The following is a 27045-nucleotide window of genomic DNA, read 5'->3' as shown; positions in this document are numbered from 1 at the left end:
ACTGCAGTCGTGAGGTCACTGAAGCGACGGAGTGACCAAAAAACCCAACGTGTCACGGGGAGTGACCGCACCTTAAGAATGAAGTAAACATACTTCTATGCATTCGTCTACAGGACTCCACATCCTACAATGCAATGCACAAAACCTTTCCGACAACGTTTATAAACAGAGTTTACATTGGGGATAAAAATGTCAACCTTTTGGCAATAAATGTTTTTCAAGCCAATAACCATTGATTCATTGATCTATGAGGACTACACTATGTCTTTATACAGTATGTAAAAAAAAATGCCTCCAGCAGCTTTAAAGTAATGTCTCCTACTCCTAATGTGTTCCTACCTGGATTTTCTTTGTGTAACGCACTAATTTAGAGAAATATCTGAGATGTTGAACACGTCTGCAGAGGGAGGTGTGTGTGTGTGTTACATTTGCTGCTTCAGCAGCTTCACGCCACAGAAACCTGTTCTTTGTCTGTTCTAACAAAGAGGATTCAAATGAGGGCGCAGACAGTTACAGATTGCTTCCTCGTTCTCGGGGCGCAGCGATAGATGTCAGCGATAAGGATGCTGGCACAGACACACACACATGCGCACACACACACATGCTGCTTTCCTTTGTCCCAGCCATGCAGGTCCTGGTACCGCACATGGTTTAAGCATCCTTCAAACAGCTGGACACACCAGTTTCTGCTCCGCTAACAAGGACATAAGTCACCCGCACAGCAGATGGAATGATATGCTTTGAGTGCTTTCCTTTCATCTGTGAAGTACCTTCAGCGCTGAGTTTCATCCCTCACATCCAATTAGTCAACTTCACGTCTGATCCAAACTGACCGAGCAACCAGATTTAAAGGGGAGGCGCTCTTTACGGTGAACCTCAACCCCTTTGAAGCTGGTGAACTCCTACTACAGGGGTCAACCCTCCCCCCCACCCCCAGCTTCAAGCAACACAATGTCAAATACAAGCAGCACACACACATTCATCCATAAAGGCTACAGCAGTGGATCGAGACCCCATTTCAATGTCACAAATTTCTGAAGACCCCCAAAGACATTTTCTTTTCTCCAATTATCTTTTGATTATGAGTAGCTCAGATAGTTTTCATACGGTGTTCATTTGGTGTACTTTTGTTGTCATTTTGTAAATTTCTCTGTCATTTTCGTGTTTTCTATTTTTGTGCTTTTCATTTAATCATTTTGTTCGTTTACTTTGGCAGCCACACAAAATTAGACCATAGACCGCCTGTGGCCCCCAGGCCTCCCTTTGCCCATGTCTGAGCTAGAGAAGCTAAAATGACTAATATATATATATATACTGTATATAAATATAATCTGTAATTACTAGACATTTCAGGTTGACCTCAAGGTTATAAAACACTGGGCTACAGCGTGAGCCTCAAAGCTGTTCTTTAAGCACAGATTAAATAAATTATTCAGCCTTACTTAGAGTAAAAAATATTCTTTACCCCATAGCTGTGCTATGCTAATAAACTGTATATATTTGATACCAACACTCCTAATGAATCACAGAGTAAAAGCAGTCAGTACATTTATCATACATTCCTTCCAAGGAGGAGGTGTGCTTCTTCTTTTCATTTTAAAACCCTCTCTGTGCCTCTATCTCTCTCTAATCTCAAAAAAAAATTGTAACCTGAAGATCATAAAGAAGAAATGTGAAGCTTTGAAGAACAACTGCCTTACTTTGGTCATAAAACCCCCACAAAACTTAAAGAAAGGGTGAAAATCAAATGAAAAAAGAGAGAAAACCCCCCAACACCATTATCATTTAACTGCTTTGCACTTCCTTTTTGTCGTGGCGCTCTCTAATCAAAACAAGTCGGAGGAAGTAAAGCAAGAGGTGTGAGGTCTTGGGTTTGGGCTGAGGGGGGTTGGGGGGTGGCGGGATGAAAGGTAAGGAGGAGGACAGTCTGTGCTGAGCTCTACCTAAGGGCGGGAGGAGTTTAACCTGAAGGTCTGAGGGTGTGTGTGTGTGTGTGTGTGTGTGTGTGTGTGTGTGTGTGTGTGTGTGTGTGTGTGTGAGACGGTGTGTTTAGGGTAGAAGCTGCAAGGAGCCAAAGGTCGAGAGTCTGGAAATCAGGAAATTAGCCACACCTGAGGATTTAAGGATTAAAGCGGCTCAAAAAACAAAAACTACCTGAGCGGAAGAGCAGAAATACACAAAAGTCCTGCTACAGAGATGATAACTGGACTACATACAGTATATAGAGCAGTGATACCACCTTTCTCTTACTTCTGAATCCAAGTACCCCCTTTGTACGACTCCGTCTACAACATTTTGCTCATAATTATATGAAAAAACAACTATAGAGCAATAATGATGGAATAAATCAGTGATGACCAGTAATTAGGTAGCTTTTATGGGTTCTAAATCAGTCATTTTAATTGTACTTAAGTATGTTTTAAAAGCAGTAAAGTAATTCATTACATTTCTACACCAAACCATTACTGAGTAAATGATTGTGTTTTGTTTTAAAATGATCAACAGACATTGTGAAACTACAAAAAAAAAAAATCAAATGACCAGACAATAATCAAATGCATCACATCATAGACGACCAATCAGATTAAAGGTAATACAAAACAGACACAAAATTCTAAAACATCAGCTTTAGAGTTTTTAAAATAATTGTACATTTTGACAAACATTTTATTTTATACAGATGCCTTTATGGTATATATATATATGGTAAGATATTTACTATATGCCAGAGAACCGTGGCAAGATTTATTACCATAAATAAACATGGGGGGCTGAAAGTAAGTAATAACTTTTACTTTGAGTACTATTTAATTGAGCTTCTTTTTACTTGTACTTGAGTATTTTATGTATAACTTACTTGTATTTGTACTTGAGTAGGATATATCAGTACTCTTTACACCTCTGGTGATAACACACATTTAAAGCATCTCATTTTGTAAATAAGTGATTTAGTGCCTGAATAGATTTATTTCTATAGTTTTTAAAATTTACGGTCACTTCCTGCCTAGCGTGTGACCTTATCTTTTCAGTTCATGCTCTAATCAAGATCATTTCATCATTATATTGATTATAGTTTTTAACTTTGAAAAAATAAACATGTTCAGGAAATTTTGCTTTGATCTCCTGACATGTTCCGACTGTACGGTCAGTCTTCCTCAAAGGCATGTGCTGATTGCTTTGATGTAAGAATAAATGAAACCTTAAGATATTATTTAAAAAAGAAGACAAAATGATAATGCTAGAATCATAAACATTATATTACCCCATATTTTGTAATGCTTTCAATTGTTATTTTTCCACTCTCTCTCTTTCTCTCAAGTACCCCCTGTAGTGCCATTGCGTACCCTTAGGGGTACACGTACCCCCATTTGAAAAAAACTGCTATAGATCATTTCTTTCTACTCATTGGCTTCCATTCATTCGTCTACACACAAGAACCCGCTCCATCTATTATGTTCATCATCCTCCTGTCTCAACGATCCCTTCCCCCGTCTTTTCAATTATCTCCCCCCCCACACACACACACACATCCCTATCAGGGTAGCCCTCATCTATTTCCGTCTGTCAACTGGCCAGGAACCGAATCCGTCTGCAGCTCAGTGACAGAACAAAGACGGCCACATCTCCACAAACCCATTACGTGGAAAAGGAGATGCACGGCGAGCGTCCGATACAATGGGATCAAGTGGAACCGTGTGCAACTCTGAGCTATGGCTAATCTAATCGCAGAGATAGGCATTTATTTGTGTGCACAGGGCTTTACTACAGTAGTCATGACATTGTTTACTGAAGAAAACCCACACAGTAAACACACATCAGTGTCCATCAGAAAGATACCTTAGAGCAGCCCGTGGGCCCCAGGTAGCCCACAGGGAGCATGTGAGGTGCCCTCAGGCCTGTTCTAACAGCAGCACTAGTCACCAGTTAACTCTGTCTAAAATCTGATTTAAACGACAAGCTTCAAACTCACAGAAAACCAATATATTCAGAGCCTTAGTGGAGTTAAATACTGCTACACTTAATATGTTTTTGTTTTAAAATAACCATCTTTAAATGTTTATTTCCACTGAAACATTGAGACAAATGTGTTCAAGTATCACAGATAGGATTTCATTAAAGATTGTGATGGGAATTTTTCTAAATAAATAAATAAAACAAAAAAAGAATGTGGAGTTTTTTACACTGCTTTTAAAACATACACATTTGACAAAATCCTCTCCAAATAAGGTACAAAGCGTGAGTTTATGGGTAATTGTTTGACTGTTCCAAATGAATGCACATTTTTTGTGTTTTCATGTCGATTATTCCACAGACAGACATGCACATACCTTTGTTTCAAACAATGATTCCCTCTCAAATTGTATTTTCCTTTTCTAATCATAAACATCTGTTGAATGTCTTTTGGCAACACATTTTTATTTGCCTTAAACTGAATTTTAAAAATATTTTTAAGAAATTCCTGGGTTTTAATTCCAGCTATTTCCTGTACGTGTGCAAAAGTTTGATCCATGAGTGCATTTCTGGCCTGTAAAGCACACTTTGTCCCCTCTCAGTGTCAGAGTTCTAAGTGTTTTAAATATTTTCCAAGTTTCCATTTGTTTTTCTGTCATCTGTAACCCAGGGCATGTTGGCCAATGCTCAATAGCAGCTCAAGAGGTTGTGTTTTATTTGCACTTTGTGCCTCTGGAGGGTTTTTCCTCACCTGTATGTGTGCACATGTAATCTCAAGACCTTAAAGCACAAAATTTAAACACAATGCAACATGCGATTGCCACAATGACTAAGGTTCGAACCCATAATGTTTAGCCCCAGCCTCTTTTCTCCGAAAACCACATATCTATAAGAAATCATGTTTTTTAAAGCGTCTACATGACCTACATGGCACATTTTTTTGAAGTAGGACCCTTAGTTGTTACAGTTGATGTGAATTTTTGGAAATATATGAAACTGAGTGACAATAAATGATGTTTTAAATACAGAAATCTATAGCCTGCCTAAAAAACCCCCAGATATTTACATAAAATATAAAGCCTATTCTCAATAGGGAAGGCTACAAATCATCACAAATTATTGAACTCATGTGCAATTTTGGTGCTAATAACGAACAATAGGCCAAAGATACACATTTTTGTAACCACTCATCTGTAACCACTCATGGTCTTACGTCAATCTGAACAAAAATTAGTCACGTAGGTCATGTCGAAGCTTAGAAAAACATTATTTGTTATGGGTATGTGATTTTTGGAGAAAAGTGGCTGGGACTTAAGAGCTTAAGAGGTAGCATATGTATATAGATAGATGTGTAAATAGTTTGAACAGGCTCACCTGTCAGCATCCCCCTGTCCTGACGACGCATTTCGATGTAATGTCTCTCGAACGGCGGCCATACTGTCAGGTAGGCGGTTCAGGCGCCGTGTGTAGAGGCCCAAACCTCCGTCGGTCAAGTAGCTGTGAAACACACAAAAAATTATTACGACTCAATGCAATCAGGAAGCCTGACTGACTCTGGGAAGGACGGACGGACGGAGTTATGGAACACGAACTGAGAGTCTCACATTAATCCAGTTTTCCAGCTGAGATGAAGCTCTCATCTGTCACTCTGAAAGGACTTGTGGAAGGAAGCGTTCACAAAAAACCCAGAAAAGGGGAAAAGTGTCCAACCAAGAGGCCCATCATTCCCATGTGAACAGCGGGGACATGAATACTGAAGAGGCTGCTTCACAGACAGCGTACTGTTATTCATTACCAGCACGATGTCCATCTGCACTCCATGCTGCCACATTATGAATGACTGCAACCAAAACATTACGAGAGGCTGAAAAATATACAGTAGATTTAAGCACAGGCTAGCGACTCATTCATTTGGGTTCATAACGGAAAAGAACGTTGAAAGCAAACGTTATTAAAGTGTGTCGGAGACGGTCAGCAGCAGTTACAGTCCAGCGCTGGTGTCCAGGCCCTGACCGCTTACACAAACACACTCATTCAGACTGGAACAACACCAGCTAATCCTCCAAATATTTACCTGGGGAGGAGCTCCTAATGGAGCTAAATATTGACTCATCGAACGAAGGTGACACTTGATGAAATGTTGGCTGATTTTACGTTGAAGCTGGACCATTGGACCAATGAATGTGTTTCAGTGAGACTGGGATAATTCAACACGGTTTCTCTGTATGAAGCACAACTGATGAAAATCAGCAATAACAATAATGTATAACCTGAAGGTTTCATTTATTCAGACACATTTTTCACGTTCTTCTTCTGTTTTTTTTTTGTGTTTTTTTACTTGTCTTCACATGCCGTCAAAGGTCAACACTATATGTAGTGCAATCTTTTCGCAACAGCAATGCATGTTTTATTATTGCAATTAAATAAATGAATTCCTACCTTGGTGGTTATAAAGTGCTATTCTTTTTAAATAATATGTTAAGGTTTAATTTATTCAGACACGTTTTTCAGGAAATGTACTTTGATCTCCTGACATGTTTTGACTGTCAACTGCAAGTTTTCTTCAAAGGTGTCTGCTGATCGCTTTGATGTGTCCTTTCCAGCAAGTTCATTTTGTCTTTCTTTTTCAATAATATGTTAGGTTTTCATTTATTTCGAGTGTCAACTGCCAGTCTTCTTCAGGAGGCTGGCAGTTGACAGTCAAAACATGTCAGGAGATCAAAGTAAATTTCCTGAAAAATGTGTCGGAATAAATTAAACCTTGGAACATACTATTCAAAAAGAAAACAAAATTAACTTTCTGGAATTCATATCCTATATCCTCTGTTTACTGATGGACTTCAGCCCAGAATGCAAAAGAATGTGCAGAGAACGGAAATACTGAACAACCTTTATGAAGGGAACATGTCTATCAAAACCAAAGGAAAGGTGGTATTTTAAGCCTGGAGGTGGTGCACATTGACCAAATGATGAATATATACAATACGTGCAAAAAACCGGAATTCTCACAGTTTGCAGGCAAATCTATACAGCAATTAATCATAGAGAGAAAGCTAAAAAGACATTAACTTATGGTTTTCTATCACCAGACAGATGAAAAATATCAGACTCCTCCTCTGGGAGAAGACTCCCTCAGAGGGGGGTTAACTCTCTTTTCTCCTGAGGGAAACATAACTCATTGCAAAGTCACCTTGAAGATGTCCACACACACACAACCACCAAACTGTCAGTAGTCTATCAGTAACCCCGCTCCAGTCCTCGTGATTCAGATGCGTGTTAACCTGTAACTGTCTGCAGCAGAACAAACGTGCCCAAACAAGAGTCTGCTGCCAAGTAGAGTTTACACAGTAGCAGGAAAAAAAAAGTTAAATACATCTAACTCAGAGAGATATTTGACTTACTAACACAATGCACGCACTGAGTCTCCTGCACAGCTCCAGACCTGCTGTCGTACGTACCTTTCTGCCTTAAACATGGTCATACTGTCAGCACAGAGATCTTCAGAGTCCTTCTCCAAACGTCCGTCTAGTGTCTGATCTCAGGTCGCATCCTTATGCAAAGCCTTTGTGCCGTAATAGGAATGAGTGTGTTGCGTCAGTGTTCAGAGGAAGTTAAGCATTCAGTGAACCCTGGAGGTGTGTGTGTAGATCTGTGGGTATGCAGCCTCTCTCCTCAGCTACACATGGTTGTCTCTCCTCGCTGGAGGTTGTGTCGATCAGTGGAAGGTAAAGAGAGGAGGAGGAGGCAAGAGAGGGAGGTACAAAAACGGAGGGGGAGGGGGCGGGAGCACTGTAGATTAAGCAAAACACCCCCGAGCCATGGAGGTTTAGGGACGGGAGGTGATGGCCGTGGTCTGCATGGACCAGGGACACAGAAAGGAAACCCCAGAGGAGGGGGAGGAGACTGAAGATATGCACCGCTGATAATACAAGTGGTGTCATCAGTCATTTTGTCTAGGTGGGTGAGTTTAAAAAGCAGTAAATTAATTACCTGCTGAGCTGCTCATCGTGTGGAGTCTAGACTGTTGAGAAAATATCTTGTTTGCTCTGAATGACTCTTAGAAACAAAGGTGCTGATTCACTAAGATCTGAAATAAAGGGTGGTAAATCTTTAACTGTGGGTCGTACTATTTTCCGGCGCAGAAACAGTCACCGCAAACAGTTCCAGATTTGATGAATTGCATTGCGTCCACTGCATTAATTTATTTCCACTTCCCCCTTTCATTTTTTTTGCGGCCCTTATTAGATCCGCCAACATTACATATTCATCAGAGGGAAACGCGCTAAATGGATTGAAGGCGTGTTGTGACGCACAGAACACACACAGTCCTGATTCCCAAGAATTTGTACCCCTTATTAGTGCATGGAGTGACTTTTGCACATGTTTTAATACTCCTAAAAATTATTTTTAAACAATTAATCTAGCGATTAATTTTTCCATGCATCAATTAATATAGCAATTAATTTTTCCATTTCGATTCGATTTGACTCGATTCGATTATCGATTATCTCCCCATTAATTGACTAAAAGTAATTTATACATGTTGATTTAAATATCTAAAATTAAAAAAAAAACATGAATTCCTTAACACTGCAACATATGTTTATTGCTCTTCAACTCAAAATCATGAAATAAAGTTCAATTAAGAATGTGTGTGCGCATGTGTGCGTGTGTGCGTGCTGATGCTGTTGACGTTACGGCGGGTGTTTTTTCCTTGTAGCGTCGACGCGTTGCGTCACACCCAGGATAAAGGACGAGAGTTACGGGGAACAGCTACCTTTGACGAACGAGTGCGTGCCTTCACTGCCTTGCACATTTGAAACTCAGAAAAGCCACTCGCGTTAGTTATTCTCCAGCGCCGTCATCTTTATTTTGGTCAAACGACGCATTGGCGTGCATATTTTGCATCGACGAATTTTTTGCGTTAACGTCATCAATTACATTGCCGCATTGTCCCGGCCCTATCCTAAATCTTTAGTGAATCCGCCCCACACATTTCTTGCTGACATTTCAGAGATTTGTATCTAATGTGAATGCATGACATACTCATTTTGATATCAGACTTGAGTATGAGTAGTACGTTAGTATACCGTATAATAGCACTAACTTAACGGGCTCGTTTGTGAACGGTCGCTTTTACAGACCTTGGAGTCGCTTTTACCAATAAACGGAAAGAGATTTCTCACTTTTATAATCAAGGTTGACTAGGCCACTGGGAGTGAGGCCCAAGGCCAAGACAGGCTGACTTGATAAGACTGTATCCTGTTTTTCTGCAGTCAGTGTCTTCTCCTCGTCCTTCTCTCTCTGCTCTGTTTCAGGAGTCGTGAAGCTGATGATGGCAGTTCCTGATCTGTGGTTCACGGCTCGAATAGTCTGGGACACTCTGATGTTCTATCTCTATATCCTGTTCTGTTGGTCCATCTGTCCGCTAACCCCAACCAGTCGACGCAGATGGCTGCCACCTCTGAACCTGGTTCTGCTGGAGATTTCTTCCTGTTCAAAGGGAGTTGTTTCTTCTCACTGTCGCTAAATGCTTGTTCATGTGGATCTTGTTGGGTTTTCTCTTTCTTATTATGAATTTTATATTTTGATAAGCGCATTGAGATGACATTGTTGCAAATTGCGCTATAGAAATAAAGTTGAATTGAATTGAATAGTATGCGATTTCAAAAACAGTCTTAGACTTAAGTACGCCTCAAAATCACGTACATTATAATACATTATAATACATTTATTTCGAAGCATATTGGAGATAAAGATGATGAAGCAGATGACTCAGCTTTGGGGCCCCGTATGTTCATTCACTCCTATAAGCAAACTCATCAACTCCAAATCCCCTAAACCTAAACTGTACTAGAGTACAGGCGAGAACCAACGGAAGCACAGGGAGAACAACTCCGCACAGAAAGTTCCCTGCCTGGGAATCAAACACAGACCTTCTTTGCTCCAATAGGGAAATGTCAAATGTCAAATTCTCAAACTTAGGTCACAACCGTGGCATTTTTCTGCTGTTTTCTAAATGCCACCGTCTCCCTTGGTAAACATCCCACTTCTGTGTGGAAGAACCAGTTATTTACTGGATGCTAACCTGCTGGTGACAGAGCGACCCACTAAATGGCCTGAGGATGTCAGGAACTGGGTGGAGCTCATTAGTCTGTGTCTGTTTAAAAGGGTTAATCCACAGGGCAGCTCCACCCACCACGTACACACACGTAAAGAAACGTTCATACCCACACAGAGGAGCACAGCGACCCCCCACACTCACCATTACACCCAGTACAATCGGGCTAATAAGCTTCCAATCGAGCATCAGCTGATGTTTCCCCCTCATTAATCACTCTGAGAGCTTAAAGCACTTGGTCTAAACATCACAGGTGCTCTCTGAGGTCACACAAACATACATGATGTAAACAGAAATCCCACTGAGCAGAATATCATTACATCTTCAATCAGAAGTGGACAGGGACAAAAATTCAGCCCTGGCATTTTCTGTCCAGACCAGCCCACTACATTATCAGTGGACACCACGTAGAAGCTGTTATTAAGTCAGTGCTTCTCAACATGTGGCTTTTTATGTCTTAATTTAAATCAATATTCCCCCAGAAAACCTTAAAAGGGGGAAACTTTTTAACCTATTTCCTTTGGCTGTTTTTCTATTTCCTTTGTCCCGTTTTTGCCCCTTTTCAAAAATTTCTGACACTTATTTCAGACTTTAGCCCCCTTTTGCCAATAAATACCCATTTTTTTCTATTTTTTGTCAGTTTTTGTAAATATTTGACACTTTTATCCAATTTTTGTACTTTTTAAAAAAAGAAATGTGGCCACTTTTCATCTAAATAAAAGCTAACTTTTGCCCAATAAATACCAATTGTTTCCTGTTGTCTCTTTTTCACTATCGTTTCCCACATTTTGCTCCTTTAAGCTTCCCTTTGCCATTATATATCACCTGGTTCCTCTTTTTTTGCCCATTTTTTGGCCACTCTTGGCCCCTTTTAGTCACTTTACACTCTTTTCCTGCCATGTTTTTGCCACTTTTGGACCATTTTTGGCTACTTGTTACCATGTCTGCGTCCACTCCCTCGTCTAAAAAAAAAAATCAAACGTAGCGGACCAGACCGGCCCACTTTGGATTTACGGCCCACCGGGACGATACCCGGTTTACCAGATGGCCAGTGCATCCCTGACTTCAATGAGTGGTTTGACTTTAAAAAGGAAATAAAAAGACATGAAAACTGTTCTAAATTTTGTTTTTTAAAAACCGCAGAATTATCTGTGCGATGAACAACAACCTGCTCTATGATTACGAGTCTGATCTATTTCACATCTCTGCACTGGAGGTTTCCTAATGCTCAGTGTCTGCGATCTGTTTCTATCTCCTGATGTAGAACAGAAGCCTAATTTCATTTGGATTAATGTAATTTATTTACTATTACACCCAGTTTTACTGAGAGGTGTTAAACAGAATGGTTTCATATTGATTCATACCTAAAAGTGTCTCACATCACTTGTTTTTATCTTCAAAACTCACAGACAAGCAAAATAACAACAACAATACAGGGATAAAAACATAGAAATATAAATCTGAAAGAAAGAAAGAACATCAGTAAAACAGACATGAATGAGTGGATAGTGAGTGAAACGAGAAGTGATTTGACTTGTACGGTAAATCTGATTAACTTTAAAGCTTTTTGAACAACAGAAAGGATTAAAAAACCTACTTCAGTAATTCATCTTCTGCTCCTGCTTGCCCTGTTTAGTGTGAATATGTGAGGATAATTACAACAGCAGCAAAATGTAAGATGTCAGTAGAAAGGTCAAGACAGTAAAACTTTAGAGTGGATAAATGAACTGCAGTGATTCAATGGTTACACAGAGAAAAAGATTAAATCCAATAGTTATATTAAAGTATGCAAATCAGGGTGGAGAAAAAGGTTAAACTGTTTCTAAGCGTCTTTACTTTGTTGGAATTAAAGTGAGGGAGTTGTGTGGCAGTGGTTCAAAATCTTTTTTGACATTTTTGTGAAATCATGTGTACCCCCTCTTCATATCATAAATACCCCCTTCATACTCTACTAAACCTTTAACTGTGTCTCAAACATTGGTTCCCTAAGGCTTAATAATATACTAATTTAAAACAATGAGTAGAATTTATAAAAAAAGAAATACATATTTTCAGAAGTGTGATAAAATGGCCTCTACTGTTTCAATAATTTACAAGAAACTGTAGTATCTTATCGAGCAATTGAACTGTTAGTTTGTGGTGAATTTGTGCAAAAAAATAAATAAATAAAAAAAGCCTAAAAAGGAATTAGGAACACTTCCCAATTAATTTTAAATTAATGAAATCTTTCCGAGTACCCTCTGCAATGTGCTCCTGTACCCTCAGGGGTATATGTACCCCTGTTTGGGAACCACTGCACTATGGGATCCTTCATGCTTTCAATGTAAAACGTGATGATAACCTCATTAGAACTGTACACATATTTAATCCTGATTATTTATATTTAGTCCTAATATAATAAAACATTTTTATTCCTATTCTTGTGTTAATATAACCATTGTTATTTTCACTTTTTCTTTTTATGTATATAGGGTTTCTTAGTGTTTCTTTTCACCTTTGTTATAATAATTTCTACTTGCAGCCACGGTCACAAAAGTCATTTCCTCCTGGAATTATTCAAATATTCCTGATTCTGATGACATCAGGAAAAAACCTGAAACCAAAACAACTCATGAATAGTCAAAGGTGCAGAACTCCAAGCATCTAACTTTGAATTGGCCTACAGGATCACTTTTATTTTGTAGTAATTGTAGGGTTTTTTGTTTTTTCTCTGATAACAGCGACTGGTTCAGTAGAAATCCTCTAGAACTCAAACATACATCAGCTCTGAAAGGTTCAATAAAAGGTTCATTAACCTCAGCCTGTCCGAACTCATTCCCACAGTTTGGACAATGTGAGAGAGGAATAATTCATTAACTTCTTTATTCTACTGCCCACAGAGAGCGTTGTGGTTTTAAATGTTAAAGCAGGTGTGACTGTGCTCTGCCTTTGTCTGCTCACACACACATTTATTCTTGTTTTCCAACCTTTTAGCGTTAGCGTTAGATCATGTTATGCAATGTTGGTGTCAGTGGGTTCATCTGAACCCTGTCCTCTGCCTGGTCCAACATTAACTTCACATTTAAGACTTTCTTTAAATCTGTTTCTGACGTTTTGATTATTTTAAGATTTTGAACGACACATTTTGATGTATTTTAAAGACATATACCAGAATTTATTAATTATGGATGAGGAAACAGTCTGTGTGCATGCATGTAAAATGCCTCCAATAATGTTAGACATTAAACTGGCACGTGTTTAAGTACCCCTAAGCAGAGGTTAAAGTAATAGATTACTAATACTCACGTTACTGTAATTGAGTTACATCCAACCGTGACTGAGTAAATTATTATTTTTTGTTCAAAAAATGATCAACGGACATTGTGAAACTCCAAAAAATGCATCACATCATAGCCGACCAATCAGATTAAACATATTGCAAATTGAATGTCGGTTATTTCATGAATGTATCGATACTTAGAGCCTGAGATTATTTTTAAATTTTAATTGAATTCATTGGTGTTATTTTATTTACAAAAATAACTGCAAATTTTGACAATTTTTTTATTTTATACAGATGCCTTCATATAAAATAAATTAAGTTCCAACGGTGCTAGATTTAATCTCTTCCTTTATAAGTTTATATATGAGATATTTACTGTATGTAAGGGAACCGTGGCAAGATTTATTACCAATAATCAACGTTGGGGGTGAAAGTAACTAGTAACTTTTACTTTAAATAATATTTTAATCAAGCTACGTTTTACTTGTACCTGCATATTTTATGTATAACTTTTGTACAATTTCAATCAATTAACAGTACTTTTACTTGAGTAGAATATATTAGTACTCTTTACACCTCTGCCCTCAAGGGTACACGTACCCCTGGTTGGGAACCTGGTTCCATTGCACTTGTGATCAGTCCCATTATTGAATCATGTCTCTTTGTAAATTTAGAAATGAATCTGTGCTTCTTTCTTCATGTGTTGATAATGTTCAGTGTGGCGTTAAATCAGGAACACTGCTGCCCTCTATTGACAAGTTTACGTTCATGAAACATCAGCTTTGATTATTCCAGTCTCAAGTCCTGAAACAATTTTATCAAATATAATATAATAAATATATTTTGCATATACTTGTATTTTAGATTTTGCTTCACATTTTTTCTCATTACAGATATTTCAGTAACAGTTCCAACTCTACTTGAATATGGAAGATATTCTTAGAGATCTTCCTTTATATGGTAGAAAGTAGTGCTGATCGATATATCGATACTCTATATATATGGAGTTTTCTTTGTTGGTGATATAGAAAATTACAATATTGTCTATATCGAGATACATCTTTTTTTTTACCACTTATTTTGTATAAAAATATTGTGTTAGGAGTAAAAAGTGGAACATATTGTGCAGCTGTTTGTTAATAATTGTGACCGTGTGGAATATTGCATCAGGAAATTTAACTCAGAATTATCTTGGTCAGACTTAATTTGTATTAAAATTATCGATATTTATAACATATATCTTAATTTTGAGAAAAAATATTGAGATATGAGTTTTGCTCCAGTTGTGCTCAGCCCTAGTAGAAAGTAACTCTAATTTGGTACAGTATTAAAATTCATGTTTACATTCAAAGGAAAATCCTTTCAAAGAGATACATTTTTGTAACCCAGCCCTAGATTTACTCTATCAGGTAAACTTTTTAATCCTGGTTCACTTACCCACTGCTGACATCATCCGTGCGTACGGCGTTCTTGCTCAGCACGTCTCCATCGCTCATGTACCCCGTCACCTCCATGGCGATGCCGTCCATGTCCATGTCCTCTCCGGCTCGCTCTCCCAGCTCAACGCTGCACAGAGCTCCTCCCCTCCCAGCCAGCTGTCGCCGAAGGTGCCCGGGGTACAGGTAACGGCCCCCCTGGCCCCCACGGTTAGCGTAGCCGTTCCCCGCGGAGGGGGCGTCACCCGCCTGCAGCCGGGGGCTGGACTGTCCGAGGCGCCATGATGCCAGCGAGGGGCGGGAGGACGTAATGCTGAGGATGCTGCGACTGCTTCCGTTGTTATTGCTGCTCCCTCCACTGGTTCCACTGGTGCTGATGTCTGTGGTCACGGTGCCATCGAATGTGGTTTCTAAGGTACTGTGGGGACAGACGGGGACATCAGGACGTCTAATCAGTGCTTCATAAAGTGCAACAAACAGGAAGACATGTTTATTTTCATGCCAATCTTCTTAAATGCCTTTCTTCATTGACAATTAAAGCAGAACTAAGTCACTTTTTCACCTTAATAAATCCTTCTCATAGTCCCTGTGAGGGTAACACAAGTGCTTATGGGGTGATTGGGGTTTTTTCATCCCCCCCTGCTGTCTTTAGCCAGAAAACAGCACTTGCAACTTTCCCTGCCTCCGAACCGGTGGCAGTCTCGCAGCCCTGTTCCCGTGACAACACGTACTGCTTTACAACAGCCCAATACACACTAAAGGTGCGTTCACACCGATCGCGACTGCAGTCACTTCAATCGCCCGTGATGAGTCGCTTGAACACAGTGGTGCTTTTTGGTCTCTTCATCGCTCCAGTGACGTCATTACCAGTGATTTTACCTCACTGAGTTACTAAAGGATGAGTTCACTCAGAATGTAAGTTTATTCAACATTAATCGCTTTAATTTTGCCCCCGTACTTTTAGGAAGCCTCCACTGCCCGTCTCATTGTAGCGAGAGGGAGGAGCTGCTGCCTCGGGGGTGTTTACGACAGTGACCTAACCAAAAGGCATCTTTAGGAGGAAGCGCAAGTTACTTAGTTCTGCTCTAACAAAAAAAGTAATAATGAGAAGCCAAACAAATTAGCAGAAATAAAAAGAGCATTAAATATTAGACTACATTAGATACGCAACCGGGAACAAAATGCAACACGGAACTAAAGTACAAATATAATGACAAAGGTCGGCATGCACACATGGAGCGGAACAATAAACAGACTGGGTAACACTTTACTTGAAGTTTTATACATAAAGCTGACATTACGCTGTCATTAGCATGAATAAGGTGTCATGAAGGCTGTCATTAGGATGTCATTAAGTGCTATTCGCTAAATTATGACACTTTTCACTAAATTATGACACCTTTCACTAAATTCTGATGCTTTTCACTAAATTCTGACGCTTTTCATTAAATTATGACACTTTTCACTAAATTATGACACCTTTGGAGCTATGTTGGCATTTTTTGGGTTCGGTGGCGTGATCCAGTGGGGTTAGGGTAAAGAAAGGTTAAGGTAACGAACAACACTTAATGACAGCCTTCATGACCTTTATTCATGCTAATGACAGGTGTCCTGTCATAATAATAACACATGTGAACTTTCAATAGCTGACAAAAAACATAATTTCCTTTTTCACATTTTGTTCATGTTTTTGCCACAATGTTTTGGTTAATTATTTTCTTTTTTTAATTTTTTTTTAATTATGTTTTATGCTAATAGTTTTTACATTTCAGGCTCAGCGCTTTAGTTACATTATTGACCAGTTATGGGTTTTATTGCATTTATTTCTTCATAACAATTTGGGTCGTTGTTATATATCAGGCTCTAATAAGGCCCCTGATCTTTAGTTTCCTTGTTCAAATTGTTGTTCACTGACAATAAAGTTCTTGTGAATGGAGGCACAGAGCAGTCGGTCACACTCAGTGATTGCAGCTCAACTAATGACCTAAAGACACGCCCAGTGATCAAAGGGTTTCTCATCTCAGATGAGACCGCTGTTAAAAAAAACAAAAAAAAAAGAAATGCTAAATGTAAGTGTGCATGGACAGTGTGTTGCTTTCTCTGATTGTTGCTTTGATTAAATGCATTTATACATTAATGGCTGTGTGTTGACTTATTTTGAAGGCACAGTAAATTTGCAGTGTCATTGTAGCAAAGATTTAACAACATTTGCAGAAATGTGAGGGGTGTTTTTCACTTTTGTAAAATTCTATATAAGCAAAATGTGTTTTTTAACATGAGAATAAAGCCCATTGTTCAATAAAATGCTTATAAATTAGAATATTCACAGTAACTTTGCTATTTTAATTAAAAAAAAGACCATCTGCCTACAAATATAAGGCTTTTGTTCAATACTATTCAATTATATCCACAAATAAAGAAAAACAACATAAAAACAATAACTAGGACTCATTGTTTTAGTCAAAAGTCAAACTGCAGTCAGTGTAAAACACCTGGAAATGAAAATAATTTAAATACTGATGAATGTCAGTTTACCTGTGTGTGACCTGAGTTCCTCGTAAGCTCGACATAGTCTCTTCCAGGTTTTGCCGTAAATCTGCAATGTTTTTAACACTCCGTAATCTCCTGGTCTCTGGGTCTTCAGCTGAAGACAAAACAACTTCAACATCAACAATCATAATAAATCTCTTCAGATTTAACAGTGTTGGAGATCATCACCCACCAGAAAAATCCTCCAGGGACGTCTGGTTTAACTTTGAAAAGTCTCCACTGCGGACTCCCGTTTCCTCGTCTGTTTGGGACCTTGGTTAAAAAAAAAAAGGTTCAGTGGATCAAAGTGGGAAAGCCATTGATTCAGATTAAGATTCAAATCGGCTCTGTTTCAGGTCTTGTGACGAGGGTTGAAATAAAGCCTGCTGTGCCCCAGTAAAGTTTGTATTTAGAGGATAAATCAATAGGGTTCAGCTACTGGGCAGTGGTCTTTAGAGGCCTTCAGGAGATGATGACGTATGAACAACACAATCACACACAGCCTCTGGTCTTTGCCTGTTGTAGGACTTTGTCCTTGTTGACTTTGTTTAAAGGTCTAGTATTTATGCTATTTTTCACCCATCTCCATTTGTTCTAAGAACCCCAACAACAAAGTATTTGAGGTTTATTTTCCCAAACTTGCCTGGTTCCTGGAGTTTCAGCCTCTGAAAAGTCAATTTCATGACGCTTCTATGAACAGGCTGTTTTGGGGCCTAGTTATGCATGTTCATGTGTGGGCGTGTCTATAGACGCAGACTTCATGCCTCGCTCTTCCAAGAGAAAACAGTAATCACTAAAGTCATTTTCTTTTCCTATCCACACACTCTCATTATTGTTTTCAGCCAAAAAACTGCACATTACAGTAAAACTCATGGCTAGTTAAGCGGCTATTGTGATTGTGAGTCGGTCTCAGTGCTTCAGGGTGTGTTTATCACAGCAGCAGCAGCAGCAGCAGCAGCAGCAGCGGAGTATTTCAGCTGTTTCAAACTCTAAACAGAGTGTTAAGCTGCTAAGTCACTTTCTTGTCCTTCTCCGCATTCAAAAATCAAAAATCAGGGCACTACGATATTAAAGTCAGAGTAAACTTATGAGAATAAAGTCATATCTTAATAAAATCATAATTTTATGAGATTAAAGTTATCTTATTTCAAGATTAAAGCTGTAATATTTCGAGAATAAAGTCGTAATTTTATGAGAATAAATACAAGCAGGATCTTGTCTGTGTAGAGCATTTAGTGAGATTATACTTCTCTTTAGGTTTCACAAATAGCAAAATACTGAGCTTTTTAGTTAATAAAAAACACCCCATATTTGTAATGATTTCATTTGTTAATTATCCACTCTCTCTCTCTCTCTCAAGCACCCCCTGTGCCATCGCTATAGACGATCTAAAGCTGTGTTCTGTCCCTCCATGGATGACACTGAGGTGGACTTTTACAACAAGATGTGGGTGCAGGTCTCACCTGTACATGAAGGGGGCCACGGTGGCCGTGTTGGGGTGGCTGTGGTGCTGTTGGGTCTGAGGTAGCTGAACGCTGACTGTGTTGCTGGCCGTGCTCTGGGTCGTCCCTCCTCCTGCTGCGGGGCCGCCGCCCACCTTCCCCTCTGTGGAGGCCAGGCTGGAGGTAGAGCTGGAGTGTCTGCTGCCCCTGTCCAGAGGACCACGATGCATGGGGAGACCCCCCCCTAACCTCATGCTCCGAGGCCTCTCCCCTGAGGAGGCCTTCCCCCCTACTTTGCCTCCTGGCTTTGGTATTCCACTTTGTGCTGGGGTTGAAGCCTCTTTTTTGGCCACTTTCCCCCCCTTGGGAATGAAGCTAGCGATTTTGGACATCTTTTTGCTGGAGCCATCAGCATCTACTACAGGTGCTGCTTCATCTTTAGGCTCCTCTGTCCTTTCAGGGATGGAGATATGTTTCCCCCCCTCCTTCCCTTTGTCCTTCTCCTTCCCTTTGTCCTTTTCAGGGCCTTTGACGGAACTCTTCTTGGCAGTCAGAGCTCTGCTGAAAGTGCGCTGGGCGATGCCCCGCAGGGCAATCTTGGGGCTGCTGGCCGTGGTGGAGAGAGTTGCGCCACCTGATCCGTTGCTGGTGGTGATGCTCAGTCCGGGTCGTAGGTTTCCGTCGTCTTCATCCAGGGGGTCAGTGTTGGAGCCGGTCTCTGCCTTCTCCACCTGTCCGGGACCAGTTTGCCTGAGTGATGCAACATCAGCCCGAGCTCCTAATCCATTCGACGACGAAGACGAAGAAGAAGAAGAAGCATTGGCCGACTTTGAGACTCCTTTACTGTTGAAGAGCTTCAGTTTCTCCAGCATTGACTTCTGAGCGACCACCTTTGGCGGAGCGTCAGTCGGAGCCTTCTCCTTGTCCTGTTTGGCCGACTGCATGGTGGACGAGGGGGGAGAATGAGAGGATGTGTTTTTGGAGTTGGTTGTTGACTTGTTCCTCCAGGGCTTGCTGTTGCCGTTGGGCTGAGGAATAGCTGTCGATGAAGATGAAGAGGATGGGATGCTGGTGGTCAGCGCAGAAGCTTCAGTCAACATTGAAGGCTGTGAGGTCATCACCTCTGAGGAATCTGCACGAGAAAAAATAGATGTTTTATGAGAACAATGGTTCTAAAATTGTTTTGAATCCAAGTACCCCCCTTTGTCCAACTACAACATTTTGCTCAGAACACTATGAAAAAAACACTAGTGAGCATAATGATGGAATAAACAAGTGATAACACACATTTTAAAGAATATTATTTTGTAAATAAGTGGAATGGAACAGTATTTAGAGGCTCCTGAATAGATTTATTTCTATTTCTATCTTTTTTTATTGTTTCATCATCTCCTGCCTGAAGTGGGACCAACACGGACCTTTATATTTTCAGTTCATGTTTTACTCAAAATCATTTCCACCATCTTTATTATGTTTATCATTTTTAACTAAAAATGTTATGCTTTCGTTTGTTAATTTTCCAATTTCTCTCTCTGAAGTAAACCCCTGTAGTGCCACCGCGTACCCCGATTTGAGAAATACTGTATTAGACCAGTGGTTCTTAGCTCAAGTACGCCTTTTTTCTTATTTTTTAATCTAAGTACCCCTTTGTCCGACTACAACATTTTGCTTAGAAAACTATTTAAAAAAAACTTTTTATCATAATGATGGAATAAATGAGTGATTACACACATTTTAAAGAATCTCCCTTTGTAAATAAGAGGAAAGAATCAGTATTTAGTGCAGTGGTTCCCAACCCATTTTAGGATCGTGACCCCATTTTGATCTCAAGAATTTCTGGCGACCCCAAAGATATTTTTTTTTCTAGAATTAGTTTTTGATCATGTTTGAGCTCAGATATTTATTTATTTTTACTGCATTTTAGGTGAACTAGATTTGTATCTCACAAAGCCAAATACCATTGTTTAAGATTGTGTTTTGTTAGAAAAAGAAAAATGTGCAAAACAATAAGATTAAAATAAAATAATAAAATAGGCTTTCACTATATATAGGTAGAACACAATTTACAATTAAGTTATAAATGTTATAAAAGTCGAGGTTATGTACAGAATTTTACATATATTAATATACACACACATATGCGTCCAGTTATACAAGCACATACATACATACATATATATATATATTCATGTATGTATGGGCAGACTATCTATATATACATAAATGTAATCTGACTCTCTCTCTCAAGTACCCCCTGCCCTGTAGTGCCATTGTGTACCCCTATTTGAGAAACACTGTATTAGACAATCAAAGAAGAAGTTGAAGAAGAAAAATAAATGCATGGTGTGAATCTTCTGACCTCCACAAACCGACCTTATAAGGACCTGGTGGTCTGTGTTGATTCAACCAAACTCTGTTGCTATTCTTTAAAGTAGCCAACACAAAACTGTTGAAAATGTTCACTCCTCACAGTGAGACGCAGTCCATTTTAAATTGTTTATAAAAACAAGGACCAGTGAGCTGAGAGAGCTTTTAAGTTGTGCCAAGCCTGGACCTGTCAAACAGCAGAGCTGCAGCACGTATAAGGCTTGGACTTATAAGGACTGATGTTGGTCAGACTCCCTCAGCTCCACAAAGAAGCATTGTCCCACTACATCTGGATACACAAAGGAGCCTGTAAATCTAGCTCACAAAACTACCAGCAGGGATGAAGGGAAAGTGCACGTTGAACTTCACAGATCATCACGAAAAAATGTTTAATAAAGTCATGAACGTGTGATTCTGCAGCATCTCAAAAAAAAACGTACGCACACCTGCAGAGAAGAGAGAAGTCAGAGAGTGCAGAATGGGAAGGTTTGTACATGTGTTTCCTGAGTTTAGCAGCAGATATTTGAATATGCAAACATCTTCTGCAAAAAGGGTAGAGGCAAATCTATGTGTGTGTGTGTGTGTGTGTGTGTGTGTGGGTGTGTGGAGCAAATATCTCCCCGACTCGGTGCGAGGTTGACCTGAATCTTGGTCAACAAGTTCCAAATACCCCGAGTGTGTGTATCTCTTATTTTGGAGCAATTCGGTCCTTTCAAAATGTTGATCTTAATTTTATTTCACTTCTGGACGGCCCTGAAATGAAACCTATTCAACTTTTGACCACGGGGTGTGAGGGGGCGCTAGCGCACCATCTATATCTATTTCACTGCACAGCTCCTCACCCGAGCAAGAGTCACGTGTGCGGCCAGAGCCAATCGCTGCGCACACAGCCAAGCAGCTGTAAACACACGAGCGATAGAGAAGAAGATAGTTTAGACCGAGACACGGAGCTCTCTGAATAGAGCTAAGCTAAGCTCTGACCACTCGGTTCAAAGGTAAAAAATGATTTTTGTTTTTTTAAAAAAGACAGCCGAATTGTACATAATACTTTAATTTACTTATTCATTCGTTTACTTTTCTGATTGGCGCCACAATGTCTATGGAGTTTTGTTATTAGCGTCTCAAACATTCACGGGAACACACACACAAGGTATTTATTTATTTGATGCGCGTTCACGGAGTAGATGGATGTAGACACACACACGGCTAATACACAAAAGAAAAATAGAAATGCACAAAACTACACTAAAAAAGATACAAAAATACACAAAATGACTCCAGATGGCAACAAAAAACAATAATTATACAAAAAATGCACAAAAAGACAACAGAAAGATACAAAAATACACACAATGACTCCAAAAACATACATTACAGAAACATACATCAAACAAAAAAATATAAAAATGAGTAAAAAAAAAACAACACATTCATCATGCGCATGTCTCATAGAATTAAAACAAGAATTATGCACATGGTATTTTACTTTGCACCTGCCAATATACCCCTTTATAATGCTACTGAGTATGTTATTATTATGTCCATAATTAACAACTCTACTTAAGCGCCCACTATATGAATACATACTTCCGATTGGCACTGTACTACTTATTAATAATTTAAAGCAAGTGTCTAGAGATACGTCAAACGTAGCCCTCAGGACTATGGGTACGACCGATGACGTTGACGGACCTTTTCGGAACTTTAAGTCACGTGGTGCACCTATCACATGACCTAAACTGGCCAATGAGAGGCGCTTTGTATGCATAGAGTGGCAGTTTATGGATATGTTTAACGTATCCATATCCACGGCCTAAATTAAATGATCTGTGTTCTTTGAAATTAACAAAGAGTCTTCAAAACTCAATAGTATTTATGTGTTTTATTGTGACACTTTATTTCAAATAAAACAGGACTCAAAAGAAGCTAAAAAAATTAGCTTAGCATTAGCATAAATTCTGCTTCACTTGCAATCGTTGCTATGGTGATTTTGGAACTTTTTCTGTTGATTCTTTTTCAACTTTAATATAGAACTCAGACAGTCTTTGATCTTGGGACGAGACACCACATAAAGCATTTCACCACTCTGAGAAGCAACATTATCATTGTTAAAACCCCAAACGACAACTTATAAAATGCCTAAGAAGAACACACGCAGACAGGGTCGACGCCATTTTGAGAAACCTAAGAAAGATGATCCAGTGATGGCTCCCACTGCAGACTTCGACTGGACAAGGCTTTTTGCCCTCATTGAAACACCATCTTCATCCTGTCCTGATGAATCATCTCAAGACCAGGGGCCTGTTAAAGAAACAGTAGCAGACAAGAACGTTCACAACCTAAAGTCTGTTAAAAAGAGTCTGTGCTTGGATCATGACGACAAAACCCTTTCCACAGTGGAAAATGAGACACTAGAAGATCTGGAGCTGATAAACAACGAGCTCACACAGCTTGATTCTTCAATGGTTGGGGAAACAGAAGATCTGAAGGACACACAGACCCCACAGGACCAAGAAATAAATGGTTTTAGTCCTGAAAAGGACAAAACTTCACTCCTCAACTCTCAGCAGATGTTCATCCTCCAACGTTCTCAGGTCCAAAATAACACTTCTGTGGTTGACCAACTGGGGAAGGAAAATGCCAACCTTAAACTGTCTCTGATCGAGGCCCAACAAGCATCAGAGGCCCAACAGAAGCAGTGGGAGAAGGAAAAGGCCAGATTATTGGGGACACAGAAGGAGAATGAGACCATCTTTGAGCAACAACGAGAGAGGATTGACCACCTCAAACAGACACTGGAGGAATCATCAGAAGACTTTAAGGTGCTGAAGGAGCAGCTGTTGACAGAAAAAGATGCTCAACAACATCAAAACAATCTGAGGATTAAACTCAAAGAAGAGGAAATCTCCCGCCTCAGCGTTTTATGGGAAACTGCTAAGCGTACGGTCTCCATCCAAGCCCTGGAACTGGAAAATAAAGTTCATCTGGAGGCTGAAAATGGAAATATAATTTCCACCTTGAAGGTTTCTATCACCACTACACAGGAAAAGCTTGAAGAAACAAGAGAGAAATGCAAACAACTGAATGATGTTCAAAAACAGAACAAGGAGCTGATCCACCTTCTTCAGTCCCAGCTGAAGATAAAGGAAGGAGAACTTCAAGAACAATGCCTTCAGGCCATAAAATATCAGGAGAACCTTCAATTTGAACTCAAAAAACTGAGTGAGGAGAATGTCTTCACTTCAGTAGAAACAGAACTCAGCACGAACAGGAGTGAATCTGAGAAAGATCCTCCAACAAAAAAGTCTGTGTTGAGGCGTCTCATCAACTTTCTGAAGAAGGGATGGAAGAGGATAAAAGAGTTCTTCACGAATATTATCAGAAGATAGAAGACACAGACTTGGAGCCCCACCACTTACCTTGTTTATTTGAGTGAAACATAAAAATAATAAAAAATAAAATGAATTAAAAATACTACAAAACAAATGTGTATTTAGATAATCAGAATAAATATTATACAGATAATATTGATGACGTGTGAAGTTGTTTTGTTCATCTGTGTCTGATTGGTGATGACGTGTTTCCTGTTTAGGGCGCAAAAATCTTTACCGTCCACTCTCGTTCAAAGTTTTGCATTCACAGTAACTCCTCTTCAATACGAGTCAATGGAGTGTCTGTGGGCGCAGTATACCTGCGCCCAGACCAGTGTTGGTCTAAAAAGTAATTAGTTATAGTTACTCACTACTTGTTCCAAAAAAGTAACTGAGTTAGTAACTGAATTACTCTATAATAAAAGTAACTCATTACCAAGGAAAGTAACTATTTGCGTTACAGTTAAAAAAAAAAATTGCTATATGTCAAACAATTCAGATTTTTTAGATACGTGTGTTGTTGTGAGGTGCTTTATTAAATTTGAATCGCTTACAACAAATGTGGACAAAGTCTTCACTCCTGGATATAATGAACACTTCACATGTACGTTCTTGCCTTTGACCACAATTAATTTAAAGTAGTTTTTGTATCGTCACCTTAAAAATGACAACTTTTCATCAGACTGCTCCACGCTCACCATCTCTGCTGCTTTATCCAATCTGCAGTGTGTGTGTGTGTGTGTGTGTGTGTGTGTGTGTGTCACTCCTGTGCACTACACCAGTGTTTTTCAACCTTTTTTGTAGCAAAGGTACATGTTTTCATTGAAAAAATCACAAGACACATCACCCTGTTAATGTTTAGGTAAAAAAAATAGTTATAAATTACAATAGTTACAATAGTATAAATATATGATTATTATTTTCATTATTATTACTACTACTACTACTACTAATAATAATAATAATAAATATGTAATACATTTTACTTTGTAGCCTATATTAACAATATACAGTCATTCATGTCAAAGTGTCTTGAATAGGAAACAAATACACAAAGAAAAAAAAGTTTTTATGATCTTTTATATTTCTCTTTTTTAATAAAAAGAGCAATTAACAATCTTTACCTTATATATTTTGATATAATATATATATATAATATAAATGTAAATCTATGATTATTATTACTACTACTACTACTACTACTAATAATAATAATAAATAAATATATTTTAATTTTTGTAGCCTATATTAACAATATACAGTCATTCATATTAAAGTGTCTTGAACAGGAATTCAAAAAAAAGATCTTTATTCTGTGCAATTAACAATCTATACCTTTTATCAGATTTGATCTAAAGGCTTTTATGGAGGGATTTGATGTTCATGTTTTTATTTTAATTATTATTATTTCTTATCGCTGTGTTTCACACAGAGTGAGCGCAGTTCTAAACAGCAGTAAATATCACATAATTAATTTGTTTTCAAAAATGTTTTTTAGACCAATGAAATGAAATAAAATCATTTCCCACGGCACATCTAAAATAAATGTCAGTAAATCATTCTGTGTCATTTTATCTCATGTGCCGCTATATTTAACATTTGACCTGCTTATTTACACGTTTCCTATGTGACTTCCTTACTTTTAATAAACATTTTATACTTTATCCTCCATGTATCCTTTATCAAAAGCAGCCTGAAACAATCCTGCCATTACCAAGTGATTAGTGTCCAATTAGCTATGCTAGTAGTTAGCGATTAGAAAAGTGGGTCAGATTGCTGACGACTGGTTTCCTATTGGATGACGCTGAAAGAGGGGGACGTGGTTGGACAATGTGGGGCCACGGCAGGTTTGACATGAGTGAAACTTTGATGTGTGGGCCAGGAGCTCCAGGAGGGGGGGGCGTTTTATACGGGGGAGAACAGCAGGAAAATAAAGCCATGAAGGGGCCCTGGACACTGGGTCAGCAGGTCGCTGTCACCACTGCACCCAGTGACCCAGACTGGAAAACTCAAGATAAATTGCTCAGGAAGTACACTCAATTTTCTACATGTTGGATGTGAAATGGACCATTGCCAAAACAACAACAAATGCCAACAAAATTAGGAATTTGTAATTTCCTAACAAAATGAGGAATCCTGTGCCGCCTTCACACACCATTCCTAATTCAAGTCTTCTTCTGTCATTTTGGTTTTTGCTATTTTTTCTGTTATTTCTTGTGATTTTGCAAATTTTTTTGTGTTGTTCTGTTATTAATTTATTTTATTTTTTTGTCATTGGGTTTGTATCTGCAGTCATTTTCTATATTTTTCCATTATTTTAGTGTATTTTGGTGTTACTTTTGGGTATTTCTTTTGTCTTTTTCTGTTTTTTTTGTGCTACCACACTGAAATTTCAGCATAGGAAGCAGGGATGACCTTAGAAATGCACAAAATCACAACTAAAATACACAAAATGACAGAAAAAAGACACGATAACGCCAAAAACCTCAATTAAAATACACAAAATGACATAAATACACAAAAAACCCACAATAACTCCAAAAACATCAACCAAAAAACACACAAA

At 38.9% G+C, this 27045-nt stretch overlaps 1 protein-coding gene across 9 annotated transcripts in view; it reads right to left on the bottom strand.

Moving 5' to 3' along the window:
* Positions 1–27045, bottom strand: part of nav2a (neuron navigator 2a) — a 304501-nt gene that overhangs the window by 62418 nt on the left and 215038 nt on the right. For all 9 annotated transcript variants that reach the window (XM_028473410.1, XM_028473361.1, XM_028473378.1 and 6 more), the window contains 5 exons: positions 18763–19873; positions 17493–17572; positions 17306–17414; positions 14772–15188; positions 5326–5448 (listed from right to left, as the gene is read on the bottom strand). In XM_028473410.1, coding sequence (XP_028329211.1) covers positions 5326–5448; positions 14772–15188; positions 17306–17414; positions 17493–17572; positions 18763–19873 — 1840 coding nt within the window. The remainder of the gene's footprint in view (positions 1–5325; positions 5449–14771; positions 15189–17305; positions 17415–17492; positions 17573–18762; positions 19874–27045) is intronic.

This window comes from Gouania willdenowi, chromosome 3 (genome assembly GCF_900634775.1).
Source record: "Gouania willdenowi chromosome 3, fGouWil2.1, whole genome shotgun sequence".
NCBI lineage: Eukaryota > Metazoa > Chordata > Actinopteri > Blenniiformes > Gobiesocidae > Gouania > Gouania willdenowi.
This window is presented reverse-complemented; position numbering and strand designations above follow the sequence as displayed.